The following is a 20,655-nucleotide window of genomic DNA, read 5'->3' on the forward strand; positions in this document are numbered from 1 at the left end:
ATGCTCTGTTGCCTGTGTCTATGTGCCTGTGGTTCTGTCAGTGTGATCATGTGATGTATCTGACCCCAGGAATGTGTCAATAAAGTTTCCCCTTCCTGGGACAATGAATTCACGGTATTCTTATTTCAATTTCCAGGAGTGTATTAATGTGGTATGCTATGGTTATCCACCACTCCGCTTGTAAATAGATTCCCTCAGGTTCCTTCCTCGTATTTCGTGGGAAGCCCCTTCGATAGACCTTTCCTGCTAGGTTTCCTACTCGTTCTGTAGTACGTATTTAATGCCTTGCCACAACAGAAAAATGTAAGATGGATCATTGTCTGGAGAGATAGGCTGTGACAGAACGAAGTCGCGCTTTACGCCTTGTATTCATAATTGTATAACCCACTGAATAATGGTATAAAGTAATGATGAGTTTATAATTCAGAAAAGTTGTGCTTTCGAGCCACAGGATCGTTTCGTACAATGTCGCACCTATTTCACACATAAATGTACAGTTTCACCTGAACTGTAGATAATTTCGTAATGCTGTTTTATATGAATTATGAAGAAACCGGTAATTTTTCCTGGATTACAAGTACTCAAAATGTCGTGGACCACGTTTAAAGTCTTCATGAGTGAAAATGACCCAAGCCTACTTCCCATTTCTAACATTCTTCGTTGGTTAGTTGATTTGAGGGGAGGGGACCAAACAGGGAGGTCATAGGTCCCATCGCATTAGGGAAGGATGAGGAAGGAAGTCGGCCGTATCCTTTCAAAAGAACCATACCGGCATTTGCCTGAAGCGATTTAGGGAAACCACGGGAAACATAAATCAGGATGGCCGGACGTGGGTTTGAACCGGCATCTTCCTGAATGCCACGTCGCTCGGTTTCTAATAATGTATTTCATAGAACTTCACATATTTAAAATGTATTTTTGGTAGTCAGCTATGGAAGTTTGGCCCCTAAGTATTAGCTCATCCTCATGGTACGGTTAACGCAGTGAGCAACACAAATAATGTGATGGTAGTGGTTTTTAGTTTTAGGGTCTACCAAGACAATCAAATACAGGAAGAAAGTACCAATAGGTCATATTCGCACATTTTTTACATTTCCACTGTTAACATTAGACACAGAAACGGCATCTCATTTCCACAGTGTTTTTTCACCAATACTAAGTCTAATTCAGTTGACATTACTCCACGGTACACGAAATAGTGTCCCTACACCACCGCCTTCCACCTCTAACTTTAGCCGTAAGGTTGCTAGGGAAGTCTTATTATCACAATTTTTATGGATAGTGAAAGTATCAGGCATTACAGAGGTATGCTGATATGTCACATCTTTGCCCAAAAGCAACACCCCCTCCTCCCCTCCACCCCCCCCCCCCCCCCGGTCCATCTGGGATGAAAAGTCATCGAGACTGTCGCCAATGAGTGTATTGGCCCCAAAAGTTATGGATTCGAGATTAATATAGATCGTTATCGAACATATTTCATGTCACAGCTTCTAATCCTCCCCCTCCCCCCCCCCGCCCTTCCGCTATAGGCGGTGGTTGTGTAATACTCCCACACTATTTTTGTTCACATAATTGTTTATACAAATTGATATGTCTGCGTAAACAGAAGAAACTAACGATCAAAGTCCGAAAACAATTTATTGTACTGTTCAATTAACCAAAACAAATTCTCCAAATATAACACCAACACAAAACAGTGATCCGTCTCCGAATCGCAACTACATTCAAGAATAATATAGAAAACAACTGAAATAATTTCCTACTAGTCTCCGCCAGAGACTTCTCCGATATACCAAGCCTAATCCAGAGATCATCGAGAAGATCCAAGCCGGGCTGCTGGGGCGGCAGCTATCCACGTCTGCTGGCGGTTGATGAACTGCCGATATGCGTTTTTTTTTCTTTATTGTTATTTTGAAAACTGGTTACAGGCAGACCTGCATCAGCATACTACGCCGCTCTTTGGCCGCAGAGAAACACAAAGATACAAATGAAGACAATTAGAGAAAAAAAGATGGTGGACATATAAACAAACACTTTTTAAAATACAAAGTGCCGTTCACGGGCGTAGAGTCCAATTGGTCAGACACTTGGACACAGACTGAGACGAAAATTGTCACACGTGAACGTAGGTGCACAAAACTAATAACACTGAACCACTTAAGCACAAAACGATGGCACACACAGAACACGAGGCGTTGATCTCCGGCGCGCGAATGTTCACTAACCATATACGAGACCGGGGACCTGCCAAGAGAGGAGGAGGGGGGGTGGGAGAGGGAGAGGGGAGAGCAGATGCCATGGGCAGGGGAGATAGTGGGAAGGGAGGAAGGGGGAGGGTAAGCCCGCGGGAAGAGGGGTGGAGGGAGGGACGGGGAAAAGGAAAGAGAAGGGAGGGAGGGTGCCTAAAGGAAAGGACACAGGAAATGGGGGGGAGGATCAAAGTTGATAGGAGGGGTAGATGGATGGGAGGAGGACATCATCAGGGAGGGGGAGCTGGCGGAAGCCACCTTGGGAGAGGGTAAGGAGGGTGGAGAGATAGAGACCAGGTAGGACGTGGGAATACAGGCGCGTCAGCGGGCGGGGGTGGGAGAGAATGGGTGAGACAAGCGGATGGATCGAGTTTGCGGGAGGTGTACAGGATCCGTATCCTTTCAAGGAAAAGGAGGAGGTGGGGGCCGATGTGCGGCCGAGCGCCGGCCTTTATAGCGCTTCAGCGGATGAGTACCCGTCACGTGGCTTGACGTGTGAAAAAAGTTCCGGGATCTGCAGCGAACTTTTCCTTATGTGTATGTGGGCCGGTAGTGGCATCTGGTGGCCGCTGATGTCTTTGCTGTGTTGTTGTTGTTGTCGTTGTGGCCGTTCATCAATATCGCCTGTCGGTTGTGTAGTGCTTCGGTGTGCCTGCGAAGCGGGCAACCCGAGGATGCAGGCTGGCAGTTTGATTGCCAATACTCTAGGTGTCGTGATGTCTGGTGGAGAAGGCCACAGCACAAATACGAGGGCTATTCCGAAAGTAAGGTCCGATAGGTCGCGAAATGGAAACCACGGTAAAAATAAAAAATGTTTTATTTGCAAAAGTTAGATACACCTTGCAGCTACTTATCTCCATAGTCGCCGACCCGACTTAGACGTGTATCGTAGCGTTGTACCAACTTTCCCATACCCTCGCTATAGAAGGCAGCCGCCAGTGCTCTCCGCCAATTCTCTACGCTGGCCTACGGCTCGTTGTCTTGTGCCGAAATGTTGTCTTCATAACCAGCGGTTCATGTGACCTGAGCTGAAACTCAGAGGGAGACAATTACGGGCTGTATTGTGGGTAATCTCACATTTCCATTTGAAAACGATGCAGGAGCATCTTCATTGCCCCTGCAGAATGCGGCTGAGAATTGAAGACGAAACAGCACGACAGTTATGTAATGTTAGCTGCATAGCTTCAGGGGAAATTTCTCACCAGGCCCCCGTACTTGGCGGCAGACACTATTTTCTAGACATCTTTACGCACTCACTGCGAGCTCAGAAATGAGAAGAGCGACGTGATGCTAACTGGGGTTATACTAGAGACACTACCCAACACATCTGTGCAAAGCTTTATCGGATTTTCATAGTCGTTTCCATTTCGTGACCGATCGGACCTTACTTTCGGAATAGCCCTCGTAATACAAATAACGTGCATGTAATAATTTCTTTGATATTGCACGAGATCCGAGTTATATTTCTGTGTCACTCCCTCCTCACTGCTACTCCAACCTCTAAGGGAGGCAGGAGGTCCACAAGCCCACACTATTACTTTCCATACATATGTGTACCAAATTTGATCGAAATGGATCTAGTGGTGGAACATACATAAATAGATACGTAGATACATAAATACAGGCTTACTATAAAGGATTTTCGCAAATAGAGGATTTTACAGAAATATTTTATGAATAAAAATTCACAGTGTTGAATTTTCATGTCTTGTACTTAATTTACATTTGGGACAGTAGTGAGTGAAATGGTTTTGTGGGCACTACAGGTCCGTGACAAGTGGCAGCTGGCGGCTGTGACGCCTGCTGAGGACCTGATCCCCGCGGCGGACCTGGAGGGCCACACCACCTGCATGTACCTCGCCTCCTGACCTGCCGTCGCCGTCTTCGTCCTGATGTGAGTACGCTGTGTATAGAACGCTTCAACCGCTTGCGAACGCTGGCTCAGCTACGACTATTGTCGAGCTATGTAAAAGCCACGTGTAGAGCCACGTGTAGTGATTGCAGCTTTGCACCGACCCTCTTGAGCTACTCCCAATTACACATCGACTACATTTATTCTATAATCGCTCTTCAACTGGGATACAAATTACAGAAAAATTCTTATTGTCGATGCAAAGTATACTCAAGCTGATAGGGCAATAATCCTCTTACATCAAATTCATATTTGGTGCCTAGTTTAAAAATAATTTTTAAGGTAGAAACATATCAGCTGTGAATATGACCATTTATTTAAACAGGCTGTATACCTTGACCAACTTGCAATTAATCTCTGCCCTAATGTAAAGGCTTGTATTGATAATAACCCATTCTAAAAGTCAAATATACAGGGTGAAAAGTATTTAAACCGACAAACTCTGGGAGGTTGTAGGGGACATTAAAACAAATAATTTTCCCTAATGTCATTTTTTCCTATGAGGATTATTTAAACCGGTGGAGGCCATATTACGCTCGTCAGTTTTAGAGGCTGTATTACGATCTTCAGTTGTAGGCATTTGCTGTCCACTAGTGTCGTGGTGCATTGTCTCTGTTTACTAATGGAGCGATACACCTGGAATGAGTACACCGAGGTGGTTGGTGCCTACGACATAGCGCACCACAACGGACGAGCTGCACAGCGGGTTTATCATCGACAATATCGTAATCGCCGTATCCCGCATCATACGACCTATGCTGCTGTGTACCAACGTCTTCGTGAGACCGGGTCATTTAGCAGATTACCTGGACAGGGACGCCGTCGCACGGTAAGAACGCTGCAATTTGAGGAAGCTGTCTTGCAGCATGTGGAATTGCTGGAAGACGTCCCGCTCCCTACAAGACAACGCATGTTGTTCCTACATGACGGGGCGCCTGCACATTTCAGTCGTCGTGTGCGTCGATTCCTGGACTGACGGTTCCCAGAAACGTGGATTGGCAAAGGTGGTCGTGTACCATGGCCTGCTCGATCCCCAGGTATGTCCCCTCTGGACTTTTTTGTGTGGGGAGAGATGCGCAACCTTGTTTAGGCTACTCCTGTTACATCAGAAGAGGATCTGATTGCCCGAATAGTAGTAGCCGCAGGAACAATTCAGGATACTCCTGGGGGTTTTGCCCTTGTCAGGCAGAACACGATCCGACGGTGTAACCTTTCTTTACGTGTGAATGGAGGCATTTTTGAAAATATACTGTAATTGAAATTGGGTTGTCTTAATTTGTTGTCTCTTGGTCATAAATAAATGGAAAAGTGTTTGTTAGTTTAATTAAGTTGCCACCAGAGAAATCTTCCTCTACCGGTTTAAATACTCCTCACAGGAAGAAATGACATCCAGGAAAAATATATGTTTTGATGTCCCCTACAACCTCCAAGAGTTTGTCGGTTTAAATACTTTTCACCCTGTGTGGACCTAATAAACTAGCCAAGGCCCCGACATTGCACACGTATGTATTTTTCCCAGTCTTCTATTACTCCGCCTCGTCCTCTCCCCTCGCTCTGCCGATCTACTCCTATTCCCTTTCTGTCCGTTCCAGCTGTAAATTGCCTTTATGTCACCGGTACATTAAAAACGTCTCCAGTTTTAATCTATAAACTGTATATACGTGGTTTCAAATACTTTGATCTGTTCTTAGGAGCCATAGGGCGAATGTAAGTCCTAGTTGTCAGCTGAAGATGCAGTTAAGTCGTCAATACATGCTGTGACTTATAATTGCCGACTTTGGTGTGTGTTTTCGTAGTGCCAAAGTTGATGTAACAATTAAAGAATCACACAAATTAAGCGACAACGTCCATCAGCAGTCCTGAGTTCCAGGATAGATCGGTTGTCAGCCCATACCAGTATTTGCACAGTCAGTGTCGTAAAAAATTCACTAACCGATAGCGAGGTTGTTCTATTCTGGATACATTCTTATTGTAATATGCAGATTTTTCTCATGATCATCTCCACCAGCGAACACCACTTGTGCACTTTTGTTTGTTATCGGTTCATGATTCTGAACTGAAGGACTTTTTAATGTATTTTGCTTCAGGTACTTTCTTATAAATCTCAGCGAGGCGTTGTCTTTAATATCGTGACTTCATCGTTTTCCTATATTGGTTTTCTCTTAAATAGAAAGTATGCCTTATGTCGTGCAACAGAAAGCGATTAATTATAATGGAAATGTGCACAAGGAGCAATAGTCTTCAAATACATGCAGTCCTCTGTGAAATTAAACATCACCAAACCGGCTGCATTATTTAATATATTTGTCAGGTTGAGGCACAAAAACGCTGACATGAAACTTATCAAAGGACTACCAGTGGACAGTGTCGTCTGTCGTGGATCTCACCCATTTAAGCCCAATAGGTGATGTACTGAACATAAACATAGAAGTATTTCATCATGATAGAACTCGCTCTGTGTGTCACAAGTTCATTAGATTGAGGAAAACATTTTGAATTATGTAATTCTGCAGGCTTTCGTGGCCGTTGTCACCGTAGTTAAAATGTTCTTGTTTAATAGACCGCGTCATATTTCTACTAAAATGATCGACATTTCGACCCCTCTGCTGGGATCTTCCTGAGGATCTTCTGGTGTCCACTACTGTTAGAACACGATGATTAGCTATTAGTTGCAATTCTTGTTTCATTTCTACTGTAATTAATTTCCTCCACTGGAGAGTACCAGCGGTAAAATCCTTAAGTATTTCCTTCTCCACACAGTCATCAATAAGGCATACGCGTTGTCTTTGATGGTCTTATTCTAGGTGTGTCTTTTCCCTCCCTTTTTCAGCATTCGACAATTTAAGACCGACGCATTAACTTTGTCTAGCTCATCATGTTCAATCGCTCTTTCCTCCATCATATTATCGTAACACTCATAGCTCGTCATATAATTTTTATTCTTGTTTTAGAAGTTTGAAGGTTGTCGCAACGACGCAAAGGAGTGCGATAAATGAAAAAAAAAGTAGTGAGCTGAAGAATAGATGAGTTTGACAAACCTGTGTGAAGACTTATCAGTTTCGTTTATATCGTTCAGTTCCTTCGTTTTCATACGTGAATACTATGTGCATGTTCAGTAAAATTTCTTCAGATGACTATAGTTTTGTGGTACATTTTATGAAGTCAGTTGATGGTTCGTTATTATAGTGGCAGTAGAACAAATTTCAATATTTATATTAGCAGTAGTAAAAGCGTTAGTGTTTATTCAAAGATCCGCATCTATTTCGTCAGTTGAATTTTACACAATTTGCGTTTGACGGTAATTCGAAGATGATTCGTAGGAATGAAGATCAAACACTTATGTGCTTCGCCAAATATCGTTACCGTTAATGACCAAACAAAGTTATTTCGTACATTAGAATTGCTGCTTATGCTTATCCATTACGGATATTTTAGAACCGTGACTGTATATTGAATGTAAATAAGTTATACACAACTGCAACCAGTCACTTTTTTGAATAATAATGCTTTATTTCATAAACCGGTTTTCAAACCTTTTCAGGTTCATCTTCAGATGGTTTCGGGAGGATCGGGGAAGTTACATCATTACTGGTAGTAGCATAATGTTGGGTGCTGGTTGTAAAGCGCATGCTGGATGCTGGTAAAGTGTAAACTAATATAGTTCGTGTGAAAGTGTTCTGGACATCAAAATGGACGCAGACATATCTGAAAAAAGCCGCCTATACTGTCACAAACCAGCACCCAGCATTATGCTACTACCAGTAATGATGTAACTTACCGGATCCTCCCGAAACTATCTGAAGATGAACCTGAATAGGTTTAAACCGGTTTATGGAATAAAGCATTATTATTCAAAAAAGAATTGCTGCTTGTTGTAAACTACAATCCATAAAATTTTATGTAACATAGATTCAAATATTCCAAATTAGTTTCATAGGAAGGAGTACGTCTTTCTTGCTGCCAGTAATAACCTCTGTTATCCTAACAGATTTTCGTATGGAAGTATAAGTTAAAATTGTAAAATCGAATGAAGAGTTCATTTCATCTCATTCTCAATAAATTGTCTTGTTTCGGCACTACGAAAGACTGTTTAGTTCTCCTTTCCTCCTTTAAGCTCACATTTCCTTCCGAATCCTAAGAATTACAGACGATGCCTGTCGATAAAATCATTCTTAGTTATCTTTTTTACCTGAGTAGAGCAGTTGCCATACTAAAAATGGTCTGAACGTGTTATAAAATTTATTTACATCTATAATTGCTGTGTACAGACTTTCAGGCTCAGTAAAAACTACTGAACCCACCACAATAACCAGAAGTGTCACAAAATACCTTTATGGTATGGCAGCAATGTGTAGATCGGTTCTCCTTTAATTTCCAGGAACAAGTATGATCATTTGTATGGGATGTTTCCATTTTGCTCCAACGATTTTGCAGTGAGCACTTTTACTATCCGAGACCCCGTTCTGTAAGGTCTATATACTTTTCACCTACAGCTAACATAATATCTTTGTTGAACTCAAAACATCTACTGTCACACATACCTTTATGGAAAGTGTTGAAAATATGAAGATACCAAATAAATATGTATATTCTAATAATCCGTCCATCAGAGCCCTAATGTTAGTACAGTTTGTGGGTGGGTGTAATGTCTCTAAATCGTATGATACATTTTGCTTTTCCAATCGAGGCCTCCTCTCAAGTAATTTTTGTGCTAGTTGATCCGCAAGACTTAGGCAGGTAGCATTTTCCAATTATTGCTTTACTATAAAATTTTTGAGGCTTCTGTGACAGCTTTTTGATGTATTTACAGTTGGCTCCCGCCTCGGGATCTTCGCTAAAACACTATTGGTCAAACACCGTGTGACGACCGGCAACATTTCGTTACTCATTGAGGGTAAGCAACGTGAAAAATGTTTCAGCCTCTCCAGGACTATGGGTCCAAAAACTTCCGACGGAAAAATTCGTCTATTTCATTGTAGAGCACATGACCGTCCACCTACTTCCTCGAATCTTTTATGCTTCTAAGAAGTAAGGGATGCACGTAAGTTACGGTGTAATTAATCAGCACATAAATTCGGTTAATGTATTTTTAAAACTGTTGAAAAGAGACTGAGAATTATTTTACTTGCATTCAGGCAGCATTTATCACCCACGAAATTTCTCATAAGTAATTACTCATGTAAAACACACCATTCACTTCCATCTGATAAACCTAAAGCATCATTTAATTCTTACAGTACTAAAACGAAGCTGGTTGAATACAGAAGTGTGAACTTCCTGCATTCGTCTGTAGTGGTGAGTTTTTCATGGTAAGCTATAATTTACGCAACTGGTGATAAATTGTTAGAAACTGAAGAGCAGATTCCTACCAGGATTCCTCCAATTGCAGATAAATTTACGTAGTTGAAAACAGTACCAAAAATATAAAAAAAAAAATAATAAAATGTTAATGAAATATCAGAAGCGTATAGCTTATCAAGATAACACCTGACTTTATTCATTGTGCTTATATGTACCAAACAAACAAGCAAATATAAAAAAGAAAAGGAAACGTAAAAACATGCTTACATGTTTGTACTTTTCCTTAGAAGTTACTGCTACCAAATGATTTCAAAGTTAACCCTTGTCACTTACATTTCTACGAATAAAAATTAAAATTGCTTTCCAATTTAGCTCATTGTAACTGAGGTTTTGAGAGACGATTCCACCTTATTTGTAAATCTTATATTTATTTCAAATTAAAATGCGCAGTCCCAGATTTGAAACTCAATTTCTTTGCTGTCTCATAATGCTAATAATCGTGTCATTATTGGTTTTTACATCTACATCTACATACAAGCCATGGTGCGTGGCGGGAGGCATCTGTCTCGCTACTAGTCATTCCCTTTCCTGTTCCACTAGCAAATACAGCCAAACAAAAACGACTATCTGTACGGTTCTGTAAAAGCCCTTATCTCTTTCATCTTATCTGCATGGTCCTTACGCGAAATGTACGTTGGCAGCAGCAGAATCGCTCTGCAGTCAGCCTTAAAGATCATTACCGGGTCGCATCGCCAACAGTCTTCGTAAAAATATACCCACAGTGTGTGTGAGTATGATGGTTAAGACGTCTGTTTGGACAGTCTACTGTGTACAGCATTCCAGTAGCTTACACTAACTGCTTGCCGAGCTCTTACCAGACGGTCGACCGCGTTTTTCTATGACTGTCGTGTTCCATGAGTTGCCTAAATCCTTAAACAAGATGACAAGACTTCTTAAGCCACCATATGGGCATAATTCTGCAGAGATTTTTTTATGAAGGCTGTTGGCGGTGTAATCCGATGATGTTCTTTTGAATGAAACCGATAGACAGTCAATAAACGCGTATCAATACAGTTGTGGTTATTTCTTATTAATATTAGCGTGAATTTCTGGAGGAGACCATGATGATCAGGGTTATTTCTCTTTTGTCTGTTTTCTCCATTGGGAACGACCTATGAAGGCAGACTGAAAAGTACCGGAAACCATGACATTTGCTTTGGTGTTTGGAACTGCGCTTAGGGATGTCAAGGAACTTCAAAGGTTTAAAGACGAATAATCATTATGCCCCTTGGAATGAACTTTCAACAACTTTGAGTCCAGTCAGACGTTTCGGCGTAGATCCCTCTCTCCTTTGTAACTAATAACAGTCATTCGTATACAGTCCTTTATCCTTGAGTCACCTGAAGTATGATTTGAGGAGGAGTCATGAGCTAAGAGGTAAGATAATGGGGATGGCAACTGTGCCATTCTGCAACCACATCGACGAGTCGAACGGACAAGAAGTTTTTTCACCGTTAATCACCAGGTCACTATGCGGGCAATGCAAAAATTTCTCGGCTTTATAGTGGAAGAGCTCGTCTCTTTGGAAACTCCCATAGTATTCATCTGTTACAATATTACTCTTTGTTGGGTAATGCACGACTTAAAACATTATTTCGTACCTGGAGTTAATTTGTGTCTCCTGGTCTCATTTACATTAAAATAATGAGAGCTCAAATCCTTATGCGTTCTGGTTCAAAACAGTTAAACATTGTCGCGAAATTTATTTTCACACTTCGATCATTAGTCTATTTCGTACAAAGTTTCCTCGTAGTTAATTCTTGTCATACACGCTTCTATAGAATATGTAGCTGTGTGAAGTCTTTTAAGTGGGTTATATCAAACGGCGAACAGCAAAATATCTGTTTAACTGTTATTTATTGTTTGCCGGAAATGATGAAGTAACCGTTTTCTAAGTTTTGACCAACTTTGGAATACGAAGTCAAAAGGCGATCTAATTTAATGCATTGGTATTACAGTTTACCATTTGACAGAAACGAACACAGATCCGCACAGAAACGGTGCTATTTCATGGATGAAATTATCACTTAACTCATGTAATTGCACTACACATGCATAGTAAAACATACGTAAATTATACCCGGCCGAGAGCGAGAAATTTTGCTTTACTTTGGCACTATCAATCAATCACATTTCGGCAAACGCGGAACTTTTGGTGTACGTGATACAGCTATGACTCAACTGTCTTCTGTGTAATGTGTAAAATTTATTGACCAAGAAAGCTGCGTACTTCATATGAAGTTTTACGTTTTATCTTATTCTACCAAGAAGTTCTTATACGTCGACGTCAAATTGGAAACTTCCTACCAAAGTTGGACACCAATAAAACACTATTCACTAAAACCAACGGAAAGTGGTAGCTTCAAACACGTTAGAGCCGCAGTACATGATTTACGAGGATAAAAATGTCTCCTTGCAATGTTTCACATTAAGCTTCTCCGACATTTTCTGTTAGACTGTCGTGTAGTGCTATAAACCAACCTGTTGCGGTGACACAAGCGCGTCTCTGAATGTATTCGAAGTATAATACCAGCCTACTTGACAAGGATACAAAAAGAACGTTATTGATCGTGCTAATGTCTTGTCTACATGTTCATCAGTTTTGTCTGTGACGTTCGCATCTAAGTACTTCGTGACTCAATTTATAATATCGTGCAAACTGTGATTCATAGATTCTCACTTTCCCAGAACCCTTACAAAAAATATAAATCTTCCTTTCCATTTCTCTTACATCGATTTCATGTGATTGCCTCATATCGATACTCAGGATTGCCCCTACATATATGCTGTCTAAATGTTCACCACTAATCCTGTAATCTGATACTATCGGATTCTTTCTCCTTGTTAGATGCATCATCTTACATTTGTTCACATTCGTAAAGATATGCCATTTTCCAACTCGGCAATTACGGTACTTTGGTAAACCTTACAGCATCGTCAATTAAAAAATATTGTAGAGCTGCTGCTGTTCACTGATAAACCCTTTGTGTGTACTGAGAACATCTAAGGTCTTCTAATGCTCCCTTAGGACTCTCCCAGTGTTCTGTGGAACATGTGTTTCCCACTCTTTGTAGGGAACCAAATATCATTGCTACGTCTTTAGAACCCGACCAGCAACGGAATGTCCATGATAATAACTGTAACACGAAATATAAAGATCTAACGGGTTATACATTTTGCTTCAGAACGGTATACAATCGAAACTTAGTAGTTTGGATAATAAAGAGAAGACGGAAATGAATTACAGCCGATGCAGGACACGTAGTTCCTTCAAGTATGACAGGAACTAAATGTGGTTTAATTAGCCAATCACTAACCAAGTTCAACGAACAAGGGAACTGAAAATCTACATATCTGGACCTTCATAGCTATATCACAAGGATTCATAACGGTCTATGGGCATTAATTGTGAGTACAGCGAATTCAGTCTGCGCTGAAACAGTTTATACAAGTTATACGCTGCTCATTCTGTTGGCACAGCACGTCCCAATGTCCGAAATCAGCTGATGTTAAAAGTTTGAATGATGTGAGTGTAGCCGCTGCTTCCACATTACTTTCAACACAGTAGTATGTCCGACATATGTTTCACGAGTAGATTATCCAGTGCCAATAAAAAGCTCCTTATCCACGCCATTAAGCTGCGCTTTCTCTTAACCCGATTTTGGAGAGCCACTTGCCATGTTGCCTGTAAACCCTAGAAAATTGTTGGAAACGTGTGAGTCAGACGTCTCCTGCGTCTGTGCTTCATTTTACAAAACGTTTCAACTCTCCTACAATATCCATTCGCGTTTCCGTTCATGGAATCAGGTCTCCTAATCCTGTATCTGGGTACAACACAATTACACTACGGACTATTGACAGTAAAATACATCTTGTAGACGAAGAATGCCGTGATAAACAGTTTTATATCAAGACTGTTCATATCAATGCCCACAATAGATGTTCTGAAGTGCATTTAGTAAATTCCTCTCCCCTGTTCCTCTTTACATGCCGGCCGTCTACGGGTTCCTCCGTTTGCTTACGACATGAGCACCTACGTACATCGTACAACGATTTATTACATCGTACAAACAGGGATTGGTAGATTCTCGTTTTCCACGGGCAGTTTCCTACTGCACACTTAGCTTCGTAACGGTTCAGTCTCCGGATAAGGGTTCCTTAAGCTAACACATTTGGCTGTATCGTTTATTCCAAAAGCTTTATGTCATGGCATATGCTTGAAGCGAGATACCCCACTTGTTTGCAAGGTCTTAAAATTTAATTTTGAGTATGCTTTGGCCAGATTAAACGCTACTAGCCTATAATCTAGAGGAACGAAATCTGGATTGTCTTTCATTTTAATCCATCTAGTTTGTAGTCATCGCTTGACGAAAAGTCACCCACTTCTTCTTCATAATACTATCGTTCGTCGAATTCTTCGGAGCCAATTATCTCATCGGTGCAGAGAAACGTATATTCGCTTAAGACTTTCGTTACTTTCTCGTGCATTTAACTTTGGTTAGTATCGTTTTCGACCAAAAGTTTTAAGCTACAATCCAGCGCCGTTTTCAATCTTTGGTTCACCCACAGTGGCTGATGCGCCGACTTTACATACACCGGAATGCTATTGTTCGCATTCAGCTGCCAATGGCTGCTCTAAGGTCAAAATGAAACTAGCGGAATACCAAATCATGTAAGCTCTAATTACAATACCATCTTGGAAAGTAATTTGTAATCTCTGATTTTTCGTTGCTTTTCCTTTTCATGCTTTTTAAGAAAGTATTAATATATACAATATATTGAGCATTGTCTAGTTTTATTGGCTGTATAAATAAAGTAAAAATATATGATAAAAACTTTTTCCATACGAACTCCTCCCGATGATCCCCCGATTATCATTCTGTACTCTCCCTGCGGCGCCAACCGTTGTCTGGTAGTTACGCTGACATTAATGGTTTATGCATCGCTCGACTGGCACCAAAAATGCTAAACGCTTGCCCATCTGGAGCTCCCTCAGCTGTCGCTTTAATCTGTCGTCAATCTATGCAAACACCACAAATTTGGACGAAATCGGTGCGCCGTCACCTTACGGGCCTATGCTTCACGTACCCCACAGGCCGTCTATTAAAATCAATCAGAGGAGCTATTATCACTATCTTTCAGTTGTTATTACTTTTGCTACTGTGGTTGTACTTCCAAAGATTAGTTTGATACTGCTCTTCACGATGTCTATCCAATGCTACCACCTTCATGTCTGCCTCACGACTGCAACCTAAGGCTGAGTCTGCGTAAGTTGATCCATGAGACTTGCAGGGGGCTGGGCGCGCCAGTTTCACGACCCTGCCTCAACGAGTACTGTGACGCGATTTTGTAAACGTTTCCATAGCAATGCCTCAGTGTTGTCACCGCTCTTTACACGGCTACTGTTATCACCTGCAGTCGTTAGTGCTTCGCAGTTGAAAGCTGGGCACACTGCTGCGAGCTGTTAGTGATATTCTCAAGCCGTTTCGACTTTACACCCATGTGAACCTGCTTTCTACACTCATGTCTTGCGTCTTTGCTTGCTCTGCAGTTCCCTCACCTCCTCTCCCGCACATCCTCGTACTACCAATCTAACCATAGAGCCTCACGATGTATCCAGTCTGTTCCTTCCTTTCCTCAAGTTATGCTACATATTTCATTTCTCCCCAACTCGATTCAGAACTTCTTCATTGCTCAGGCGACAAGCGCACCTAATCTGCAGCATTTCTCTATTGGAGCACAGTTATTAACACTCCTCTTTTTGCCTGTCCTGATTGTAAAGTATCACTTGCATACAAGGCCACGCTCTTAGCAAACATTTTCAGGAATCACTTCGTTACACCTAAATTTATGCTCCTTTGCAACATTGCTCCTGGGAAACAGCGAACAGCGGTTGTAGGCGCTATGTAACCGGCTCCCACCGGCACTCTCTACAGCCGTCATTATGGAGTTCTAATGGTCTCATAAAGACCGTACTATTTTCGAAACTGCTCACCTCATTGATAAATTAGACTGTTCTTATTTACAAACTTTTACTGAAATATATATTCGTGATGGGTACATTCTATAAAATATAACTTTTTCAGTACGCAGGCTGCTGTTTTAAATTACTGTTTGAGACACTTTCATCACTGATCGTAGGTACAGAGTAACGCATTCTACGAAAACACTATCAATTTGACTGATATCTATGCTTGTGTGGCAGTTAACCTGCCTACCTACTTCAACAGAGGATATTTTGTAATTACGAGTAAGATCTGCAAATAGGCAACAAAGCCTGAAACCAGAATTCTTGAGATAATAAAAAGGCGATCGACAGACACAAAAGATGTTTTCTATATTTCCGTTTTTCATAAATGCTTTTCTTATTATTGTCAATCTGCGTTTTATATTGATTGTATTTCATTAATAGTAAATCATTTTACTACAAAGGTAGCAAACATTATTCAACACTTTTAGTGTCACGTTTCCTAGTCCCATTCCTTCAGGATATGAATTATTTCAACTTCATTCCGTTACGCTTGTTTTGCCTTTTTCAATGGTCATCCCGTAACCTTTCTTCAAGACAATATCGTTTTCATTCATTTACAATGTCATCACTCCATTAAATTCGTAGTGCTTCTGTTCATTTTCGTATATGTGTTGTGAGCTAGTGTTTAGTTTGTTTATTGCTGATATAGGTAGTGCTCAAGTAGGTCACATTTTTCTTCTGTAATTCAGGAGGGGTAAGTTACATACGCTCGTAAATCTTTCCCGATTGTAATAAAATAAGGAATATAGTTTACTGGAAGTTAATAGCGAAATTTTTGTTCTTGTTGTTGTTCATGATGGTGTGTGTGTGTGTGTGTGTGTGTGCATGTGTGTGTGTGTGTGTGTGTGTGTGTGTGTGTGTGTGTGCGTGTGCATGTGTGTGTGTGTGTGTGTGTGTCTGTGTGTTATTTCGTTGTATAAAAATATTCGAAAATTTGACAATGAGTGAGAAGTGCGTGAAGTTTAGTACGTTAGCAAGCCGTGGGATACGTTACGAAATGTGTAGCAAATAGCTTCTCCGGCGTGGATGAAGTATTGGAGAAGATAGTGGGGAATCTAGCGAGACACTGCCCTCGAGCTGCAGGATATATTGTAGGCAGAAATTGAAACTATGTGCCCTTCCAGCGTAAATGAGATACACAAAAGCTTCAACAAGGATTTAGAAAGCGTTGCTCTTGCAAAACTCAGTTTTCCTTTTCTCGCACAATATCCTGATTACCACGGACGAAGGGCAACAGGCAGATTCCATATTCCTAGATTTTCAGAAATCGTTTGAAGTGGTTCCGCAATGCAGGTAATTAACAAAGGGCCTAGCATAGGTATATGAATTGGTCGAATATGTAGTCCTCGACGGCGAATGTTTATTAGAGACAATGGTATCTTCAGGGGTACCCCAGAGAAGGGTAATGTGGACGCTCATACTGTCTATAAATGGTCTCATGGAGACTGTGAGTGCCAATCTGCTACTATACGTTGACGATGCTGTAGTATACGGGAAAGTATCATCGTTGAGTGACTGTATGATACTTCAGGACGATTTAGACAGCATGACATTGTCACGTCTATCAAATATATTGGCGTAACGTCGCAAAACGATACAAAATGGAACCAGCGTATAAGGACGATACTAGGGAAGGAGAAAGGTTACTTCGTTTACCTGGAGAACTTCAGGGAAGTGTAGCTCATATCCATAAAGGAGACGCCGTATAAAGCGCTAGTGCTTTCCATTCTTCAGTGCTGATCGAGTGTTTGGGATTCCCACCAGATCGGACTACAGAAGGAAATCGAAGCTATGCAGTGGTTCGTTACACATAGTTTCTAAAAAAAGTTAGATAATGCAGAACTGCTTCGTAAATTCGAATGGGAACCCATGGAGGAAATACCATGTTCTTTTCAGGAAATGCTATTGAAAAAGCTAGCGAACCAGCAGTTGCAGCATACTGCACAACGATTCTACTGTCGCCAACGCACATTTTACGAAAGGACCATGAAGCTAAGATTATGATAATTAAGTCTCGTACGGAAGGATAGAGTCAATCGTCATTTACGCGTTCCTATTGGGAATGTAATATGAAAAAAAATGACTAGCCGTTGTACATCATACCCTCCGTTGTACACCGTAAGGTAGGTTAAGGAGTTGGTATGTAGATGTAGCTGTAGACGTAGACGGGTATTCGGAAAGTTACGGAGGGCGAGGATGGAGAAGTGGGAACTGGCAGTTGGCAGTAAGACCAAGAGGTTGAGAATGCGCTCCGACAGTTTAATTTTTATTATGATAATCGGTTTGTACGTTGTCAGAGTCATGCAGAATCTACAGCAGTTTCAGAAAAAGTTAATATGCAGAGGATGACAATCATCGTCAGGACGCCAAAGTTACGTATTATGAATAGTCTGCTTCTAGATGGCAGCCACCGGGGCAGTGTTTGTTTACAGTTCAAGGAGACTCTAGGTAAGAGGTACCAAGTCACCTGCCTTTTCAATCAAACTTCTGGGCTAAATAAGATGACACAAGATTTACAGGCTTTGTGTAAGGATTTTCCTAAAGAGAGTAAGGTAGAGATAGTGGGCACTTCTTCTAACAGCTCTTCCGCAGTGCAGGCGCATATTCAGTACTAACAAGCAACCAATTAGGAAAACTGAATATATTAGAATATCATGTAGGAGGAAGTGGTAGCTGTATCGTAATATGAAAGACAGTCAGAGCCTAGTAAAAGAATTTTGCTACACACAAGAATATATATAATGCTAACGCATGTCATCAGACAGTTTAAAACAGTGTATTCACAGCAAAAGAACAGAAAGCTCTCAGAACAAAATTTAAATTGTGTGGTCAATTGTGGAAGATATATCACGCCAAAATGATGGCTGCTCGACATAATGCAACTCTCTTCTTTGATAGTTAAATTGTTATATTCCACCAAAACTGCACAAAATATGTAATAATCAGTTGTTGTCAGTAGTTGGCAAGTCAAATTAAAATTTTACTGGTGCAGTTATATACGTTGAACTTTTGTGAACTGATGTTGCCTGACATGTAGATTCCATGCAGCTACAGGAAACAAGAGAGACAAAGATTGAACCAATTATTACATGACTTAAGTTAAAGACTCCCAGGATGTGACGAAATTTCAAGTGCGATTATGAAGACCAGTGCACCATCCTTTAGTTCTGTACTTAGTCACCTGTGCAATAAGTCTTTCCGGTGTGGTAAGCCTCCGAACAGAATGAAGTGCCCGGTTATGAAAACGATGAAAGAGATAACGCAGAAAATTACCATCTACTATTGTTTTCACCTGTGGTTTCAAAGGTTTTTGACAATTGAGTGACTAGTAGAAAAGTGGCACATCTCAGTTCAGATAACTTGCTGTCAGACTCTCAGTTTCGCTTTGGGATAGATGTATTCACACAAAATGTTATTCATTCACTTGTGTGCGAGGCATAAGCAAAGCCAGACAATATGTTAAGGACACCGAGTGTTTCCTTTCATTTAGCAAAAACATTTGATCGTGTCGATATACGTAGCTTTTGCGTTAAGTTGCAACGTTATGGGATTGTTGAAGAAGCTCAACAATGGTTTACTTCGTATCAGAAAAATAGGAAGCAAAAAGCTACCGTTCAGTGTCCGCAAACAGAGATGAAGTTTCAAGCTGAGTGGGCCATGTAATGTGGGGTCTCTCATAGGGTTTTGACCTGTGTTCAATGCTTTTTCTTGATATATGCCAATGACCTGTCACTAAACATGACATATGACACAAAAATTGTTTTGATTGCAGCAGACACAAGAGTTATTAAGGATTGTAATATAACTGATGTAGGTTATAGGGTAGTCAATAACATAAGCAAGTGACTTTTCACCTGTAATAACACACTCTCGCAAAAGCGAAATTCTCCGTTTCCTAGATTATCCTTGATTTCCTTCACTACTTGGTCGAAATACAGGGTGAATAACAATGGGGATGCGCTGCAGACACGTCTTCTCTTCTGCTCAACGGCTGCCACCCTTTAATGTTCTTCGTATCTTTAGACTACAGGCCGCTTCCTGTACAAGTCATAGATAATCTTTTGCTGTCTGTAATTTATCATAGCCACCTTCACAATTTTAACGATTAAATTGCAGCCAACGCTGTCAAAAGTCTAAACTATTGGTAAGTGATGGAACTGAGAGGTAATTTTTTTCTGGGTTGCAGGATTTCACGCAGCAGACAGGCTCCACAATAACCCACTAAGAAGAAGAAGAAGAAGAAGAGTGAGGTGATGGTGCCACCCTCACTATGGAGAACTCTCTGCTCCACGGCGCATCGACTCACCCTGCCGTGTAACGCACACTCCTGGGACCAATTCAGCACGGAGGCCTCGGTCCAGAACTTACACTGTAGCCGACGGACGTAGGCCTACCCCATCTACGGAGGTGTTCCGCCGAGAATACTGCAGGATGATAATTTTTCCACTTCTATGGGCCGCCAGCGGGATGCCGTACTGCTGCTGCTCGGAAATACGAGTGGCTGTGATTGGTTTCATCTGCCGTCATATCAAGGCAGCGCACTAACACCATTCCAGCGCGGCACTACTACGCAACATCTTACCAGCATATCACTTTTCTAACGCCTGTGATGTAGTGTAGAAGTATTGTAGAGCGTTGAGTAGGAACACTTACAGTTTTACGTATCTAATGAGAAGGTATCATTAGTGAGCACTATGTAGGTACAATTTGGGAAAGGAGAATGCTCAACGAACTTCAAGTGAAGAACGTTTTGTGAGGTGTCATTCGAAATAAAGTAGGGATTTCTCGTTTCTCTCAACAGGCAAAGTACTGTGTTTTAATGGTTATCGATTTTCTGTAAATAAGTGAACTAAAATCGAAGGAATAAAGTCTACAAGTTTGTTACAGTACTTTTGAAGTTTATGTTCTACTCATATTTATTCCTCCTTAACACCAACACACGTTACGGAATGATTCGACGAGTAACAGTATATTAAAATAATTAAATCCTGCCACAAATGCGAAAGTTGAACCGACAATGAAACAGGTAATATGAAGGACTTTTCTGATAGCTTGAAATCTATTACTTACTACACCACAGGGAGTCTGCCCTCCAGCTCCAT

General features: G+C 41.1%; 1 protein-coding gene across 1 annotated transcript in view; it reads left to right on the forward strand.

The window, feature by feature from the left end:
* Positions 1 to 20,408, forward strand: part of LOC126252367 (dipeptidase 1-like) — a 392,132-nt gene extending 371,724 nt beyond the window's left edge. The window contains exons 15-16 of the mRNA XM_049953258.1: positions 4,016 to 4,143; positions 19,740 to 20,408. Of these exons, the coding sequence (XP_049809215.1) occupies positions 4,016 to 4,117 (102 nt within the window). The 3' untranslated portion in view covers positions 4,118 to 4,143; positions 19,740 to 20,408. The remainder of the gene's footprint in view (positions 1 to 4,015; positions 4,144 to 19,739) is intronic.
* Positions 20,409 to 20,655: the final 247 nt, after the last annotated feature.

This window comes from Schistocerca nitens, chromosome 4 (genome assembly GCF_023898315.1).
Source record: "Schistocerca nitens isolate TAMUIC-IGC-003100 chromosome 4, iqSchNite1.1, whole genome shotgun sequence".
NCBI lineage: Eukaryota > Metazoa > Arthropoda > Insecta > Orthoptera > Acrididae > Schistocerca > Schistocerca nitens.